The 17,167-nt window shown below is 34.2% G+C and overlaps 1 protein-coding gene across 6 annotated transcripts in view; it reads right to left on the reverse strand.

The window, feature by feature from the left end:
* Nucleotides 1–1,820: 1,820 nt before the first annotated feature.
* LOC145725078 (monocarboxylate transporter 10-like) overlaps nucleotides 1,821–17,167 on the reverse strand; it is a 54,147-nt gene continuing 38,800 nt past the window's right edge. For all 6 annotated transcript variants that reach the window (XM_081973705.1, XM_081973663.1, XM_081973680.1 and 3 more), the window contains 6 exons: nucleotides 9,088–9,252; nucleotides 8,585–8,883; nucleotides 7,879–8,100; nucleotides 4,529–4,666; nucleotides 2,350–2,703; nucleotides 1,821–2,299 (listed from right to left, as the gene is read on the reverse strand). In XM_081973705.1, coding sequence (XP_081829831.1) covers nucleotides 1,968–2,299; nucleotides 2,350–2,703; nucleotides 4,529–4,666; nucleotides 7,879–8,100; nucleotides 8,585–8,883; nucleotides 9,088–9,252 — 1,510 coding nt within the window. In that variant the 3' untranslated portion in view covers nucleotides 1,821–1,967. The remainder of the gene's footprint in view (nucleotides 2,300–2,349; nucleotides 2,704–4,528; nucleotides 4,667–7,878; nucleotides 8,101–8,584; nucleotides 8,884–9,087; nucleotides 9,253–17,167) is intronic.

Genomic DNA, 17,167 nt, shown 5'->3' on the forward strand with positions numbered 1-17,167 from the left:
TTGGAAACGGAAAATTCACTTAAGAAGTTTAAAAAATATTATTGTAGCCAGTTTTCATAGTTTCCAGACAAACTAAAAGACTAATTTTGAAAATTGAATTGGAAAAGATAAAAATTTCAGAAGCTTAAAAATTGTGTTTGTAACCAGTTTTCATGCAAATCGAGAGACTTTAATACTGAAAATTGACTTGTAGACATAAAAACTACTTTTTCAAGAATTTGTTACAACAAATTCATACATTTAAACCTTAAAAATTGACTTGAACCCCAAAATGTGACTGAACTAATGAAAAGTGACATCAGAAGCTTAAAATTTGCATTTGAAGTAAGTTTTCATAATTTGAAGACAAATTTCAATATTTTAGTCTTGAAAATAGTCTTAGATGCAGGACATTGACATTAGATTCATGAAAATTGCTTTGAAAACGAACTTTTCGTGCTTTTTACTTTGCTTTTCATTTTCTTCGAATTCTGGACTATTTTTAGAGCTTCAAAACTGGTTTCAGCTTGGAAAATCGAGTTTCACGACTATCTTCACCAAGTTATTGACATAGCAAACTTCAAAAACAATTTTTACATTCTTCATAGACTTAAAATAGCATTTCAAGCTTTATCACTATTAAATCGACTTCTAGACACCTCAGTGCTAAAAAATCGGGTATCTCTTAATAAACTAGACTGTTTTTAGTGTTTTAAGGCTGTTTTCAGTGCCTCAAATCGAGTTTCAAGACTATCTTTACAAAGTTTTTGACTTATCAGGCCTAAAAGCCAGTTTGTCCACTGACCATAGTTTTGAAAATGTTATTTCAAGCTTCTTCAGTATTAAATTGACTTCTACACTCATAGGTGCAATAAATTGTAGCATCTCTAAGAAATTCAGACTGTTTTTAGTGCTTTTTAAGACTGAAAAATCGAGTTTAAGACTATTTCCAAAAGTCAAGTTTCTTCAGTACCAAATGCTACAATAATAGTCTTGAGAACTAATTTTTAGAAATAAAATAGTCCGAAAATTTAATTTACTTCTTGACTTGTTGAAAGTTGAAGAAAATTGTACACCAATTAAAGTCTTGAAAATATACTTTTGGACTCTCTTTCGTCCTAGTAAAGTCAGTTCTAGCATTAAAAGTCCACTTTTATATTATTTTTAGGAGTAAAAAATGAGTTTCATGCACAATACAATCTTTGTCTTAATTTCCGGACTTTTTTTAGTTCTTGAATGCCAGTTTCAGACACTCAACTAGGAAGGCAGTCTGAGAAAGCGAATCATAAAACCATTCCTAGTAGTAAAAAAGTTTTTAGACTATTCAGTACAAATTTGGACTTTTACAAGTCTTGGATGTTCAGTTTTAAACTATAAAACGATTTTTGGACTGTATCTTCCTTAGGAAACGTTTTTCAGAAAAATGACATAATGCAAGTCAACTTATTTTTTGATTGGCTATCAAATGGTGAATTATTGACACTTAAAACTGGACCACCCTGTATAGAAGACATAGCTCAAATGTCTCCATTTTTCTCTGTTATAATAAATAGGTACCACCTCATCATCTATATATCCAGCAGAAAATACTTTTCACATTTGTAAATGTATCTCTGTCTTGTTCACATATATTTTATTTATGTTCAATGAAAACTCATATTCTTCGCTAACAGCGACAATTTTATTAATAATCATTTTGTAGGTTATTGTTCCAGCTAAGAAGACTGTGTCGTCAGCGCATGTTATATGCTAGTCTTGATCACCAAGTGCACTATTTAGAAGAAAATCTAGTGTGTGAAGTGTCTTCTTGGTTTTATTCTTAAAAACGAAAAAAAAAAAAACATTTTTCAACGTTTATTAAATATTTTTTACTGTTTCTCACAAATACATTCGCTAGCTAGAGTCAGTCTTACAGTATATAAAAATAACATGAAGTATTAAATAGGAACCCTCTCTCAAACTAACCTAACACTGTGTGTTATATGACTTTACACGGACGATTCATTTAATATTTTCAAAGCGTTTCTAGACAGTAAACTGCACTTGGACGGCTTATCGTCACTTTTGTTCAACACGTTTTCGTTGATTTCACTTTCTTCATCCTGCTCCTTATTTTTTTCTGCCTCTCTATTGTGCAGAAACCCGGCTAAAGACCATCTCCGTCCTTTTTTGTCCACCACCGAAGGCAGTTCCGCGAATAAATTGTTCTCAAACTCGCTCAGCATCAGGTAGTTTTCCACTTTGTTGCAGGACGTGATGCAATCACCGATGTAGCCCAAATCGTCCAAAATGTCGTCGGGAAGATCCATATCAGCAATACCTAAATAAAACAATTGTTTCACTGCATTAAACACTTAGAACTAACAGTACCTTCTTCAGAAATACACGTTAACTCTCCCTTGTCGGCGGAAACCACCAAAGCATCGGTAGCACCCCCTGAATGGTTCTGCACCAGGTCGGTACCCAGGATAAAAGCAGTGGCGGCGGCAGTGGCCGAATTCAGTCCCTGTTCGTTCTCCGGCTCTTGAGTAAACGACAATTTTCTGGTTTGGGGACAAGCATCGTTAACACATAAATGACGTGTGCCATTCTCTCGAGTGTGTTTATGGTGGGATATTTTGTGTCTATGCAAATCGGTCAGGAACAGGACCAAACTGCCTAGTAAAGTGCATGTGGCACTGAAGTAATAGCCAGTACGATTTCCGTAATGTTCGTTCAGATATCCTGTGGGAATAGATTGTTTAGTTTTGCTTGCTATGTGTTTTAGGTTTAGTTTATAGTTTAGAGTAGTAAAGTGATTTAACATGTTTACGATGGTTTACTAAAATAAGGAATTATGTAGGTAGATAGTGTTACGGTTTGGGCCTACTATGCTCGATACTTCTGAGCACTCGATTCGGGATGAAATCGATGTGCCGCAATATCTGGCCGGGCGCGTGTTAAAGTAGGGCACAGTTAGGAAGCGACACCTGGAAGCATCTTTGATATTCGAGGCAAATCGCGAAGCGTTTTGCGGTCATTCTAGAACGTGCTTGAAGAAAAAAGAATGAAGAGCAGCGTTTCTAAGGAAGACATAATAAAAGGACAGCGCTCAGACTCTGATTTGAAAGTAATCAGAAGATGGTTGGAGAAGGATTTCAAACCGGATTGGCAACAGATTTCCAGATATGGACCAACAGTAAGGGGTTACTGGTTGCAGTGGAATTCGCTTCGACTGCGAGATGACTTAATTACTCGCAAATGGGAAAGTCCAGACGGAAAACGCTTTGTTTACCAAACAATAGTGCCCAATTCCTGCAAAGAGAATGTGCTGCGAGAACTACATGACAGTCGCGGAGAAGGACACTTTGGAGTAAACCAGACTTTGGCTAGAATAAGAGATCGATTTTACTGGATTGACTTCAGAAAGGACGTTGAGGAATGGTGTAAACGGTGTGACCAGTGTTCGTTACAGAAGGGATCCAGCACAATTCAGGAACTTGAGAGAGAGAAGATGAAACCAAACAACGACCGTATGAAGATGACACTGGACCACAGACCAAGTGGCAATTATAAGGAAGGTGATGCTGTGTGGATGTTTCAACCCAGGAGGAGCAAAGGATTAAGTCAAAGATGGCAACGACACTGGGAGGGACCTTACAATGTGGTAAAAAGGTTAAATGACGTCGTGTACAGAGTCCAACGCAGCCCCAAAGGCAAGATGAAAATTGTCCATCTGGACAGACTCAAGAAATACCAGGAATTAGATGAAGCGGATAGGGACGATCGGAAGCATCTTTGATATTCGAGGCAAATCGCGAAGCGTTTTGCGGTCATTCTAGAACGTAGTGAATTTGGGAACGCGGTAAAGCTTAAATAGTGGAATAATTGTGGAATTGTAGTAGTGTTTTTAGTAGCCGAATTAATTATGGTACGGAGTGTTTTGAAGTGTAAATAAATTTATAAATTGTTTAGTTAAATTGACTTTCTGTAAACCCACGGGAAAATCGTAACAATATTGAGCCTGAAATAAGATGTTTCCAATAGAATGCTGGATACTTGAATCAAATTTCTCCAAATATCCAATAATAAGTAAAATTGTGTTACATTTTACTAGTATATTCACACTGGTTTCAAATGGAGTTGTTTTGACGTAAAAAGTATTCATACAAAATAGTAGTACAATTTTGGATTTGGATTTCTGGAGAACTTATGAAATAAAATTCAAGTTTACCTTGTGTCGGATTTTAGGAAACAAAACTGATACTTGTTGGTTACTGTTGCAAAGTTTCTTCTTCAGAAAAAAAAAAACATGTGTCCCATATTTTTCTGAGTAGGTACTACTCACTGTTCTCATGGAGCTTTAACATAAGTTATTTAAATTTGACAACAAAATCTGGTACTTTATTTGAATTTGTCCCACTTTTTGTAAATTATATTTTACATATTAAAACAAACAGTCAAGCTGAGATTAATATTGATTTTCGTAACTCGCAACAATATGAATAATGCAGAATGTGTCTTGAATAATTTCTTTGTACGTAAAAGAAATTTTATAAAGATTCCTTACCTGATAAAGGAACCCCAATAGCGATCGGAAGCGACTGTGACAGCTGCACGTAACCCCACGTGCGCGAAAAGTGTCTGGCACGTACCCGTTCGTACGTGTACATTTTCAACGAGTAGCAGTAACCACCATAAAAAAATCCTGCAAAACAAACCAAAATTATTTGAAGCTTTTTCTGTCCATATCATTTTGGACTGAAATTGAAAAAATGTTATAAAATCAGGCACGAAGGAATTCGATATGAAGACACCGCAATTTAACTAAATCTATCAGGACCACAAAAAAAAAACCGAGACGCCCCCTAAAAGGAAAGGAAAATTTCATTTCCGAGGGCGAGATAAGGGTTGCCCTTTACGGCTTAATCCTCCTTCAAAAAATAAATCTTTGGCATAATCGCTATCATCTATCATCCTCCAGAACAAGAAAGAGGTCGCTGTTGCCGCATCGCATTCGATTTGCTGTGTAACTCTGACATGTAAATTGACAATTTTAATTATAATGATAAAAATGGTTTTTTTCTAATTTTGGCATATAAAGTGACACTTTTCAAAACTTATTAGAGTGACAAAACATTTTACTTTTTGTAACTAGTTACGAAAAGTATCACTTTATGTAACTTGTTATGAAAAGTTCATTTCATCTGAATCAAAATTCTGAAGAAGTTAGATTTTACCTATCTGTCACTCAGATATCTGTCAGATGATTAAAATGTGAATATTTAGCTCTAACTCGGTTAGTTTTCGAGATATCAAAAAACCGACTTAACCAGCGTGTTTTCCAAGAAATTTTAGCATAAAATGACGGTTAGACGCACGTTCTAGCTCAAAAAGCAAAAAAGTTGGTTTTTAGTGCGAGAAAAACACTTTCCGCACGCAACTTTTTTGTTTTCCAACTTTTTGTAGTTTGTATTAGTTTTCGGCTAATTTGGGGTCGGGGAGTTGATTGCAACTGTCAGTTTCACTCTAACTGTCACTGGAAGGGAGAAAATCCAAGATGGCGGCCGAAATTTAAAAAAATCGAGTTTGTTGAATTAGAAAAAATTATGTATGCAACACGTTTCGAAAATGTCTTATTGTGTAACTCATTCAAATTGTAGGACCTCGCTGCGCTCGCCCTACAAACATTCATTCGTTACACAAAATCGAACTTTTCGTAACTGGTTACATAAATAGCTAATGTATACTAGTGATTCAAAGTTTACTTCCTATTTTAACGAAAATTTTCCAAACAGGACTGGGTTTTGAATTTTCCAAGTTTACTACTTTTTTATTTTTTACCATGAAACTGATTGACGACAAAATGTGACCTTCCTACGTGTATTTCAATTTTCAATAACTTTTCTAGGAAACTAAAAACCAATTTTCTGAGTAATCAGTGATTTTGGACCAAATACACGCTTGCTTTCAAAATATTCTGTAAAAATATAATATTTCGTTAGATTGCAAAAAAACTAGTCGTTTTAGGTTAAAGCCGAATTGAGAACTAAGTTGCCAAGACAAATCTAGATTGTTGCAATAAAAAAATACTTACTATAATGATAATTAAAAAAGCATTTAATTATTTTACTCAATAAGTAACTCTAAGTTGTAATATTTTTCATTTGTCAAATTGTTGATACATGTTTTGATTATATTAATAAATGGAACACCCTGTATTTTTGTTCCCCAGTCAGTGTTGCCCAGTCGTATTTCAAATACAAGATATACATTTTTTTTTCTACGAATTACTGTAAAGAAGCTATTTTGCGCACAATTTTACGTATGCAAAGTAGCATTTTGCTTTTTTTTTGCTTGACACTAAATATTCAATAGTCAAAAAACAGGATTTTTGGACTAATGTTTACTGGCGTTCAATTTTTTGACTATAGGTAGTGTAAAACTGATTATTCAATTCAAACTTTTTTTTTATTCAATTAAACACTGGCAACAGTCCGAATTTCCGGACTAATTTAATTCTAAAAATTACCGTTCAAGACTAATATCGAAGCATTTAATGCCAAAATTGTTTACTTTCATCAATGAAGAGTCTGAAACATAACTTTTACTATAAAAAATAGTTTAAAATTCGGTTTTTCAGTCTTAAATCACAGTGAAGCGTCTAGAAGTCAATTTAATACTGACAAAGCGTGAAATGGCATGTTTAAGCCTATGGAAAGTGTTAAAATAGTTTTTTAAGTCTGCTATGTCAAAAACTTGGTGGATAACCCTAATAGGTATTTGATTTTCCAAGCTGAAAGCAGTTTTAAAGCCCTAAAAATAGTCCAGAATTCTAAGAAAATAAAAAGCAAAGTAAGAAAACTTGAAAAGTTAGTCTTCAAGTCAATTTTCATGAATCTGGCAATATCCTGTATTTAAGACTATTTTCAAGACTAAAATATTGAAATTTGTCTTCAAATTATGAAAACTTGCTTTAAGTGCAAATTTTAAGCTTTTTATGTCACTTTTCATTGGTACAGAGTCACTTTTTGGTGTTCAAGTCAATTTTCAAGGTTGAAATGTGTGAATTTGTAGTCAAAAATTCTAGATAAAGTAGTTTTTCATGGCTACAAGTCAATTTTCACTACTAAAGAACTTATCTGAAAACTATAACGACTGACTACAAAGATAGTTTTTAAGCCTCTAAAGTCAATTTTCATAGTTTCCAAGTCAATTGTCAAGGCTAAAGTCTTTCAATTTGTCTGAAAACTGGTTACAAAGACAATTTTTAAGCCTCTCAAGTCAATTTTAACCGTTTCAAAGTAAATTTACTGGTTTCTAAGTCAATTTTCAAAACTAAAGTCTTTGAATTTGTTTGGAAACTATGAAAACTATGTCCAAAGACGTTTTTTAAGCTTCTTAAGTAAATTTTCACTGTTTTCAAGAAAACTTTTAAGTTGGGTTGGGTTTGTTTTGAACGTATTAACTCAATTATCTCGTAAACAAAGTTTCAAATCAGAATTTTATAAGAGATACTTATTTTGTAAATTGAACAAGTAAACAAATATTTTTGAAAAATATACAGTGACGTAGAGAATGAAGCAGAAACATGAAAACCATCTTTCTGTATTTACATCACTGGACAGTTTCGACAAACGTCATTAACATCACATAATGAGTATTAATTGCACATATATTTGTTCTAAATTTGATTAAAATATTGCTCCAGCGGTCTGACAGTTATGACAAGAAACCGATTTTTTAAACTAAACTTTTATGGACTGTGTTTTTTCCTTGGGAAGCATTTTTTAGGAAAATGACATAATGTATGTTAACTTATTTTTTGATGGACTATCGAATGGTGAATTATTGACATTTAAAACTGGACCACCCAGTATATCTCTTACTCAAATTTAACAACTTTCCATCATTACTTACCGTAAATCCAGGCAAACATCACATATGCGTGGTAATTATCGTTGACTAGAGTGAAGGCTAGTACTGACAGTCCGCACATGAAAATGGCAGATTGGCACAGGTACTGCCTGGCTACACGACACTCGGACGTTTTGTGTAGTACCAGAGTGCTGAAGATAATACAACCCAGCGAACAGGCTAACCCTAAGTAGAGTTGTAAGAGGACTATCCATTCGTCCAAACCTGGAACAAACGTCCTAAGTTATTTTATTAGTTTAGTCAGAAATATGGATTTATTGGTTTAAATAAGCTTGATATTTATGGGACGTCTGTTTTGGGAAATTTGAGTTAAGAAATTTAGGTAAACTGGAAAACATTAACCATTAGAGAAGGTGGTAGATTCGAATACTTTCTACTGTTGATTGTACACATCATTAAACTTGTTTTTATTCTCTTTTCAATTCTACCGTCTAAATGAATTATTATTTATTTTAAAAAACTATCGTTCTTCGTTCCAGTCGCGTATTCAATTCCACTATCCGCATGCAAATCATCCAACTGATCTGGCAGATAAACATCTGCACTCACCTATTTATGTATAAGGTTTAGTAAATGCTCTATTTCGTATTCAAGACATGCGAGAGCCTTAAACGTTTTTCGAGGGTCTTTTACTTTAAAAAGTGCCAGTTTTCTCTAACCCGATTGGCTTTTACTTTTTTGAACTTACCTTCAACTTTGACATGGTAAGCCAGATAGAAGAGTGGCGTACTGATGCCAAAGGACGTCACCGCAGTGGAAAACAACAATATTCGAACGGTGGTGCTTCTCAGGGCTGTTAAATCGAAAAAGGGCGGTTTATCGTCGATTCGATTTTTATCCCGGATTTTCCTTTTCTGGTTTTTAATGTGCAGAATGGCGCGCCTTTGAGGATGGTACAGAGACGCCGACCTGTAGAACGTGCCCAAGATGAAAGTAATTGACAGTGTGCCGGTTATTCCTTGCAAGCCCAATCTCCAACCTAATGAACTGCAAAAATATACTTTTATCAAAAAACGTGGGTCATTCCGAAAGGGTCGTATTTTTACGACGACATTCCGGATTTTCTGCTCTGGGATTGCGTAAATTTCCCTTTTGGGACGAATAAATTGGGGTCCAAACGTATACATTATACTTATACAAATTGAGTTCCCAGAAAAGTTTTTAGCTGTTAGAGTATTGAAAATGGCCTACCCTATCGTAGATTTAATGAGCATTGACATCAGTCCTATACCCAATCCAGTTCCAGAGACCACAAACACTTCAACAAACTCCCGTTTTCGTTTAAAGTATTGAGCCACCATTAATGTAGAACAGTCCCTGGTGATACCTACTCCAATTCCGAGCACTGTACCATAACTGAAAATAAAAGCATTTATAGTTGAAAATCAAAGTACCTAATATCATATGAATCGTAAATCCTAATACACAAACCCCATGGTGCTGTAATTAACGTAAATACTGCACATGTGGATTAGACGAAAAACTAAAACATTTAGAATACTTTTACCTTTTATATCAATGATTACTAAAATTATTGTATTACTTTGCAAAATGTTAAGCTAATCCTAGAAAACTCTACTGAGAAATGACTTGGTTTACAACGTTGATTCTGCAGAAGTTTGAAAGATGTGTGAAGCAGTTAAAATTTAACAAATCTGTTTGTTGCTTCTAACTATATGAATCAAATGTCTTAAAAACTGCACTTGACATGGTTTACATCTTTGATGTTTTTTCACCACCAGACGTCAGTGTAGTTTCACTTTTTTACGACTTAACTAAAAAACAAAATTTCTTTCCAAAAAAAAATTTGTCTTTTTAAAGGCTCTAACGGAACGCTATCAGCACAAAAATGTACAGGGTAGTCTAGTTTTAAATGTCAATAGTTCACCATCAAAAAATAAGTTGACATGCATTTTCTTGAAGAACGTTTCCTAAGGAAGACACAGACTTTCAAATTTCAGTTAAAATCATCGTTTTTTTGCTAAAACTGTCATCAGACCGTTGGACCAATTTTGATTAAATTCTTACTTTAAAATGGTTCAAAAGGATTAAAATCTGGTCTAATCTATCTAAAATAAATTTTGGACTAATCTTTAGTGGCGTTTAATTTTTAGACTATAGGTAATTAAATCTGATTTTCAACTGTGAGAGTCCAAATTTGTACTGAATAGTCTTAAAACTTGTTTACTACTAGGAGTAGTTGTAAAAATTCGTTTTTCCAGACTGCAATCTATTGTCGAGTATCTGAAACTGGATTTCAAGCACTAAAAACAGTCCGGAAATCAAGACAAAGAATGTTGCGCATAAAATTCATTTTTACTACTAAAAATAGTCTAAAAGTTTACTTTTAAGGCTAAAAATTACTTTACTAAGACTAAAGAAGCACTTTAATTGGTGTACAACTCAATTTTCTGGATTAAAACAAGTCTAGAATTCAATTAAATTTTCGGACTAATTTAATTCTAAAAATTAAAGACTAATTTTTACTTTTATCACTGAAGAAACGGAAACTTCCCTATAATAGTATAAATAGTTTTAAACTGGATTTTTCAGTCTTAAAGCACTAAAAACAGTCCGAATTTCTTAAAAATTCTCCAATTTTTTGCTTCGATGAGTGTAGAAGTCAATTTAATAGTGAAAAAACCTTGAAATGACATTTTCAAGACAGTGTACAAATTGGGATTTCCGGCTTGATAAGTCACAAACTTTGGGAAGATCCTGAAGAGCCTTAAAATTTTATTTTTTACTTTGAAAACAACCTTAAAGCAGTAAAAACAGTCTAGATTTTTAAGAAATGCTCAATTTTTTAACACTGAAGTGTCTAGAAGTTATTTTAATAGTGAAAAAGCTTGAAATGACATTTTCAAGACAGTGTACAAATTGGGATTTCCGGCTTGATAAGTAAAAAACTTTGTGAAGATCCTAAAGAGCCTTAAAATTTGTTTTTTTTTTTTGAAAACAGCCTTAAAGCAGTAAAAACAGTCTAGATTTTTAAGAAATGCTCAATTTTTTAACACTAAAGTGTCTAGAAGTTATTTTAATAGTGAAAAAGCTTGCAATGACATTTTTAAGACACTGTACAAATTGGGATTTCCGGCTTGATAAGTCCAAAACTTTGTGAAGATCCTAAAGAGCCTTAAAATTTGATTTTTTTTTGAAAACAGCCTTAAAGCAGTAAAAACAGTCTAGATTTTTAAAAAATGCTCAATTTTTTAACACTGAAGTGTCTAGAAGTTATTTTAATAGTGAAAAAGCTTGAAATGACATTTTCAAGCCAGTGTACAAATTGGGATTTCCGGCTTGATAAGTCAAAAACTTTCTGAAAATCCTGAAGAGCCTTAAAATTTGTTTTTTTTTTTAAAACAGCCTTAAAGCAGTAAAAACAGTCTAGATTTTTAAGAAATGCTCAATTTTTTAACACTGAAGTGTCTACAAGTTATTTTAATAGTGAAAAAGCTTGAAATGACATTTTCAAGACAGTGTACAAATTGGGATTTCCGGCTTGATAAGTAAAAAAACTTTGTGAAGATCCTGAAGAGCTTTAAAATTTAATTTTTTTTGAAAACAGCCTTAAAGCAGTAAAAACAGTCTAGATTTTTAAGAAATTCTAATTTTTTTAACACTGAAGTGTCTAGAAGTCATTTTAATGGTGACAAAGCTTGAAATGGCATTTTAAAGCCTATGGAAAATGTAAAAATTGTCTTTTAAGTCTGCTATATCAAAAATTTGACTGTCATGTCAATATGCGGTTTTCAAATTATGAAAACTTACTTCAAATGCAAATTTTAGGCTTCTGGTGTCAATTTTTATTGGGTCAGAATCACTTTTTGGTGGTTCAAAGTGTAAATGCGTGAAATTGTAGTAAACAACTCTAGGAAAAGTAGTTTTTCATGTCTACAAGTCAATTTTCATTACTAAAGTTTTTCAACTTCTGAAAACTATGACAGTTTTTAAGCCTCTCAAGTAATTTACTGTCAACTAGGAAAACTGACTGAAAAATAAATTTTTTAAGTTTCTTAAGTCAATTTTCACCGTTTTCACATCAATTTTTAAGTTGGGTTGGTTTTGGATCTTCCAACGTAATAACTCAATTATCTCGTAAACGAAGTTTCAAATTAGAATTCTCTAGGCATAACTCTTGGAATGGAAATGGAAAATTGGGGAAAACACCAAACATTTTTTTCTTCTTCGAGTTTTTCTGTATTATTTTAGCCAATTTAATCCCCTATTTTAACCAAATTTCAGTGTCAGTTTAAATTCCATCGATCGAAAAGCTCTACAACATTTCTCTGTAAATCCCACTTAATCCACGAACCGGCGGTATTTCCTCCAAAAGTAGAGACGTTTCTAAAATCCGCCACCTAATCCCATTTAATGGCGTGTAATAGTTTGCTGTCTTAATACGGAATTAAACCGCTGATATACAAGTTAAATGAATGGGAACTAAAGGACTTACCCTTTTTTAAATGGTCCAAACCCAAAACGGATTTGCTCTTATGGCACTCATTAATAAACCGGGACTATAAATGTATACCAGTTGGTCGTGTGTAACGAACACTCGAAACTATCAACCATTCGCTGGCAACAAACTTCTTTTCCTTATTTCGGGCCAAGTTTTTTTTTGCAGATTTATTACCTTGTCAGCAAAATTCGCTATTTTTCCTATTGAAGCCGAAATATATATTGTATAGATTTGACGTGGATTAGAACGTCTATAACCCTAAATAAATCAGTTTTGGCTGAAAAATAAACAGCCTATAAGATTTGTTTTGAAACCAATCAGAAAAAACGTCTTAGAAGAAATATAAGCTCAAATACAGTGACAAAACTTTGTGTAGTACAATTTTATGCTACTGGTGAGGAAAACATTCAAGGCGGTTTAAAAGTTAGTATTGTATTAAGTATCTACCTACAGGGTGGTTAAGCACTCAAAATACACTATTAAGGGTTAAATTTTAGGGCAATTTTTAGGATAAAAGTAACTATTAAACTACTAAAAGTGTCTTATTCATAGACCGCCTTTCTAAAAAAAATAATGAAATATTTTTACCCTAAAAAACAATTATTGATAACATCGTTTATAATATCACCAGAAAACGAAAACTATGATTTTGTGTTTTTACGTGCTAGAGGGCTCTGGCAGCCATTTTGTATTGCCAGAGGCCTCTGAAACCTTCTTAAGCTTACTAAAACTGTTTTTAACGTGCCAGAGGCCTCTAGCAGCTATTTTGTATTGCCAGAGGCCTCTGACAGCCATTTTGAATTGCCAGAGGCCTCTGAAATCTTCTTAAGCTTACTAAAACTGTTTTTAACGTGCCAGAGGCCTCTAGCAGCTATTTTGTATTGCCAGAGGCCTCTGACAGCCATTTTGAATTGCCAGAGGCCTCTGAAACCTTCTTAAGCTTACTAAAACTGTTTTTAACGTGCCAGAGGCCTCTGGCAGCCATTTTGAATTGCCAGAGGCCTCTGAAACCTTCTCAAGCTTATTAAAACTGTTTTTAAGGTGCCAGAGGCCTTTGACAGCCATTTTGTATTGCCAGAGGCCTCTGAAACCTTCTCAAGCTTATTAAAACTGTTTTTAAGGTGCCAGAGGCCTCTGACAGCCATTTTGTATTGCCAGTGGCCTCTGAAACCTTCTTAAGCTTACTATGAATTGTTTTTAACGTGCCAGAGGCCTCTGGCAGCCATTTTGAAATGCCAGAAGCCTCTGAAACTTTCTTAAGCTTACTATAAATTGTTTTTAACGTGCCAGAGGCCTCTGGCAGCTATTTTGAATTGCCAGAGGCCTCTGAAACCTTCTTAAGCTTACTAAAACTGTTTTTTAACGTGCCAGAGGCCTCTGACAGCCATTTTGTATTGCCAGAGGCCTCTGAAACCTTCTTAAGCTTACTATGAATTGTTTTTAACGTGCCAGAGGCCTCTGGCAGCCATTTTGAATTGCCAGAAGCCTCTGAAACTTTCTTAAGCTTACTATGAATTGTTTTTAACGTGCCAGAGGCCTCTGGCAGCTATTTTGAATTGCCAGAGGCCTCTGAAACCTTCTTAAGCTTACTAAAACTGTTTTTTAACGTGCCAGAGGCCTCTGGTAGCCATTTTGTATTGCCAGAGGCCTCTGAAACCTTCTTAAGCTTATTATGAATTGTTTTTAACGTGCCAGAAGCCTCTAGCAGCCATTTTATATTGCCAGAGGCCTCTGAAACCTTCTTAAGCTCACTATGAATTGTTTTTAACGTGCCAGAGGCCTCTGGCAGCCATTTTGTATTGCCAGAGGCCTCTGACAGCCATTTTGAATTGCCAGAGGCCTCTGAAATCTTCTTAAGCTTACTAAAACTGTTTTTAACGTGCCAGAGGCCTCTGGCAGCTATTTTGAATTGCCAGAAGCCTCTGAAACTTTCTTAAGCTTACTATGAATTGTTTTTAACGTGCCAGAGGCCTCTGGCAGCTATTTTGAATTGCCAGAGGCCTCTGAAACCTTCTTAAGCTTACTAAAACTGTTTTTTAACGTGCCAGAGGCCTCTGGTAGCCATTTTGAATTGCCAGAGGCCTCTGAAACCTTCTTAAGCTTACTATGAATTGTTTTTAACGTGCCAGAGGCCTCTGGCAGCTATTTTGAATTGCCAGAAGCCTCTGAAACTTTCTTAAGCTTACTATGAATTGTTTTTAACGTGCCAGAGGCCTCTGGCAGCTATTTTGAATTGCCAGAGGCCTCTGAAACCTTCTTAAGCTTACTAAAACTGTTTTTTAACGTGCCAGAGGCCTCTGGTAGCCATTTTGTATTGCCAGAGGCCTCTGAAACCTTCTTAAGCTTATTATGAATTGTTTTTAACGTGCCAGAAGCCTCTAGCAGCCATTTTGTATTGCCAGAGGCCTCTGAAACCTTCTTAAGCTCACTATGAATTGTTTTTAACGTGCCAGAGGCCTCTGGCAGCCATTTTGAATTGCCAGAGGCCTCTGAAACCTTCTTAAGCTTACTATGAATTGTTTTTAACGTGCCAGGCGCCTCTGGCAGCCATTTTGAATTGCCAGAGGCCTCTGAAACCTTCTTAAGCTTACTATGAATTGTTTTTAACGTGCCAGAAGCCTCTAGCAGCCATTTTGTATTGCCAGAGGCCTCTGAAACCTTTTTAAGCTTACTAAAACTGTTTTTAATATGCCAGAGGCCTCTGGCAGCCATTTTGTATTGCCAGAGGCCTCTGAAACTCTTTTTATGCAGGGATTATTGGGAAATTATTAATTCTGTAAATGTCTCAATTAACATAGTTTAATACAAAAAATTAATTTCTGTTTAAGGCCATTCTAAATATAAATCTATACGGTTAATTTTATCCTAAAAACGGTAATAATAATACTTTCTGGAAATTTTAAGTTTATAGAGCTGGTTTTAACATCTTGAAATTTAAAAATTTTGTATACAAAAATGGTAGGTTTTTGCTGTGTCTCATTTTAACTTATTGCGATATAAAACAAGATAACCAATGTGGTTGTTATGTTTCTGCTGTTGTTGTTACTACAGAGGTTAGTACTTCCACCAAAACATGTCTAAAGGCAAGTTAAAAAAGCATTGATTATAGAAAGGCAATAATATACTCAGTGTTAAAGAAAAACGTAAATTTAGTTAGTTTTCTTGACGCAACATCAACATTTTATTATTACTCAGTGCCTAGTGCAAAAGTGACTTTTCCTATTCGGATGCGGCAAAGTTAGTTTTCCGCACTAGATCTGAGCTGTGGCAAATTGAAAATATCTAAATATTGTATAACACTCTGTACGGAAAAGTTTTGCCTCTTGCGAGTCAAATTTTATACTTTTTTATCGTAAATTGGTATTAATATAAACTTTGCAAGTTTCATTGCTATTTTATTTGCGAGGTTTTCGGTATCCGAGCTCCCCTTTTTTTAATATTTCCGAATATCCAATTCGTTTCTCGTTTGACTGATTTGCATATAAAAAAGTCGAGCATTTTTTAGGATCGTTCTTATACTTAGCTTATTAATCACACTTCCCTCTTGCCGTTTTTTTTTTAATAACGATTCAAAGAGGGGGAGCTTTTTGTACTAAATTATTCTCTGACTGGTGCACTCAACTGAAATTCAATTTGTTTTTCTGAATTGTTCAATTTTTCTAACTGGAAAGTTAAAAATACGAAAATCCGAGACGATTTTCAATTTCGAAATTGAAACGACATGAAAATCATATTATCGGCCACATCTGCTGCTTGTTTTGTATGAGCTTAAAAGTAATTTAATGATCGTATTGACAGTTATAATATAATTGCGAAAGTAGTGCCCGAATAACACCAATTATTGGAGCGTTGCCAATTCGGCTATTAGCTTTCGAAGTGTGTATTTCAGGAATTCTGAAAATTTAGTGTAGCGCAGACAGATAAGACGTCTTTTGTGGCAGATATTTTGTAAACGCTCTTAATCACTCACTAAACTATTATAATGTCCTACTGATGATTGAAGAGATACACATTCAGAGAATGTACAGTAAGTAACTAGAACACAACGGGAAAATGCTACTGAATATAATTGTAATAAAAATTGTTCCTAAGTTGCCAAAAAGTTTGAATCTCCTAAATCGCCTAGATTTACTTACAAACGTCTTAAACTTTAGATGATGGTGTGATAAATATCATTTTACCGTAAAGTGGAGTAAAAGTTTCAGAAACAGACTTAACAAGTTCTCAAATGTAGAGTCTACTACAAAACACAGGGTGTCAAAGAAAAAATTAATATCATTGTAGCTCCTAGATTTAGAGCAACTTTTTCTTAGGGCCCCGTTGAAATCTTTCTATTTAATTAATTTATTTAAATTTTTCTATGCAGGAAAAACGTTACTTATTTTCGACATTCATTAGTTTAGAAAACACTTTTTTTGATCAAATAGTTTTTGTTTTTTTATTATCTCTGAAATGAAACAAAATTTGGCAACCATGATTCCCAGGTTAGGTTAACTTGTCATCAAATTTTAACATATTTATATGATTTAAGAACTTTCTCGGTTTAGAAGACAGAAATAATGGTTCACAATTATTGGACCAGTCTGTATATATTATTATGACGGTGATTATCAATCAAGTGGTACTACAGAAATCCTCCCAAAAACATAGGAAGCCTCTAGAAGCCTTAATCATTTTGGAAAGGCCTCTAAATACTAAAACGAATATCCCAACCTTTTCAGGAGTTTAAAACTACTATCATTTCCAAAAAAGCCAGAAACCTCTAAATACTACTAAATTGCTATCCAGGTAAGTAACACCTTAAATTCT

The sequence above is a fragment of the Ips typographus genome, linkage group LG1 (assembly GCF_016097725.1).
Source record: "Ips typographus isolate SLU linkage group LG1, UJ_Ityp_2.0, whole genome shotgun sequence".
NCBI classification, from domain to species: Eukaryota; Metazoa; Arthropoda; class Insecta; order Coleoptera; family Curculionidae; genus Ips; species Ips typographus.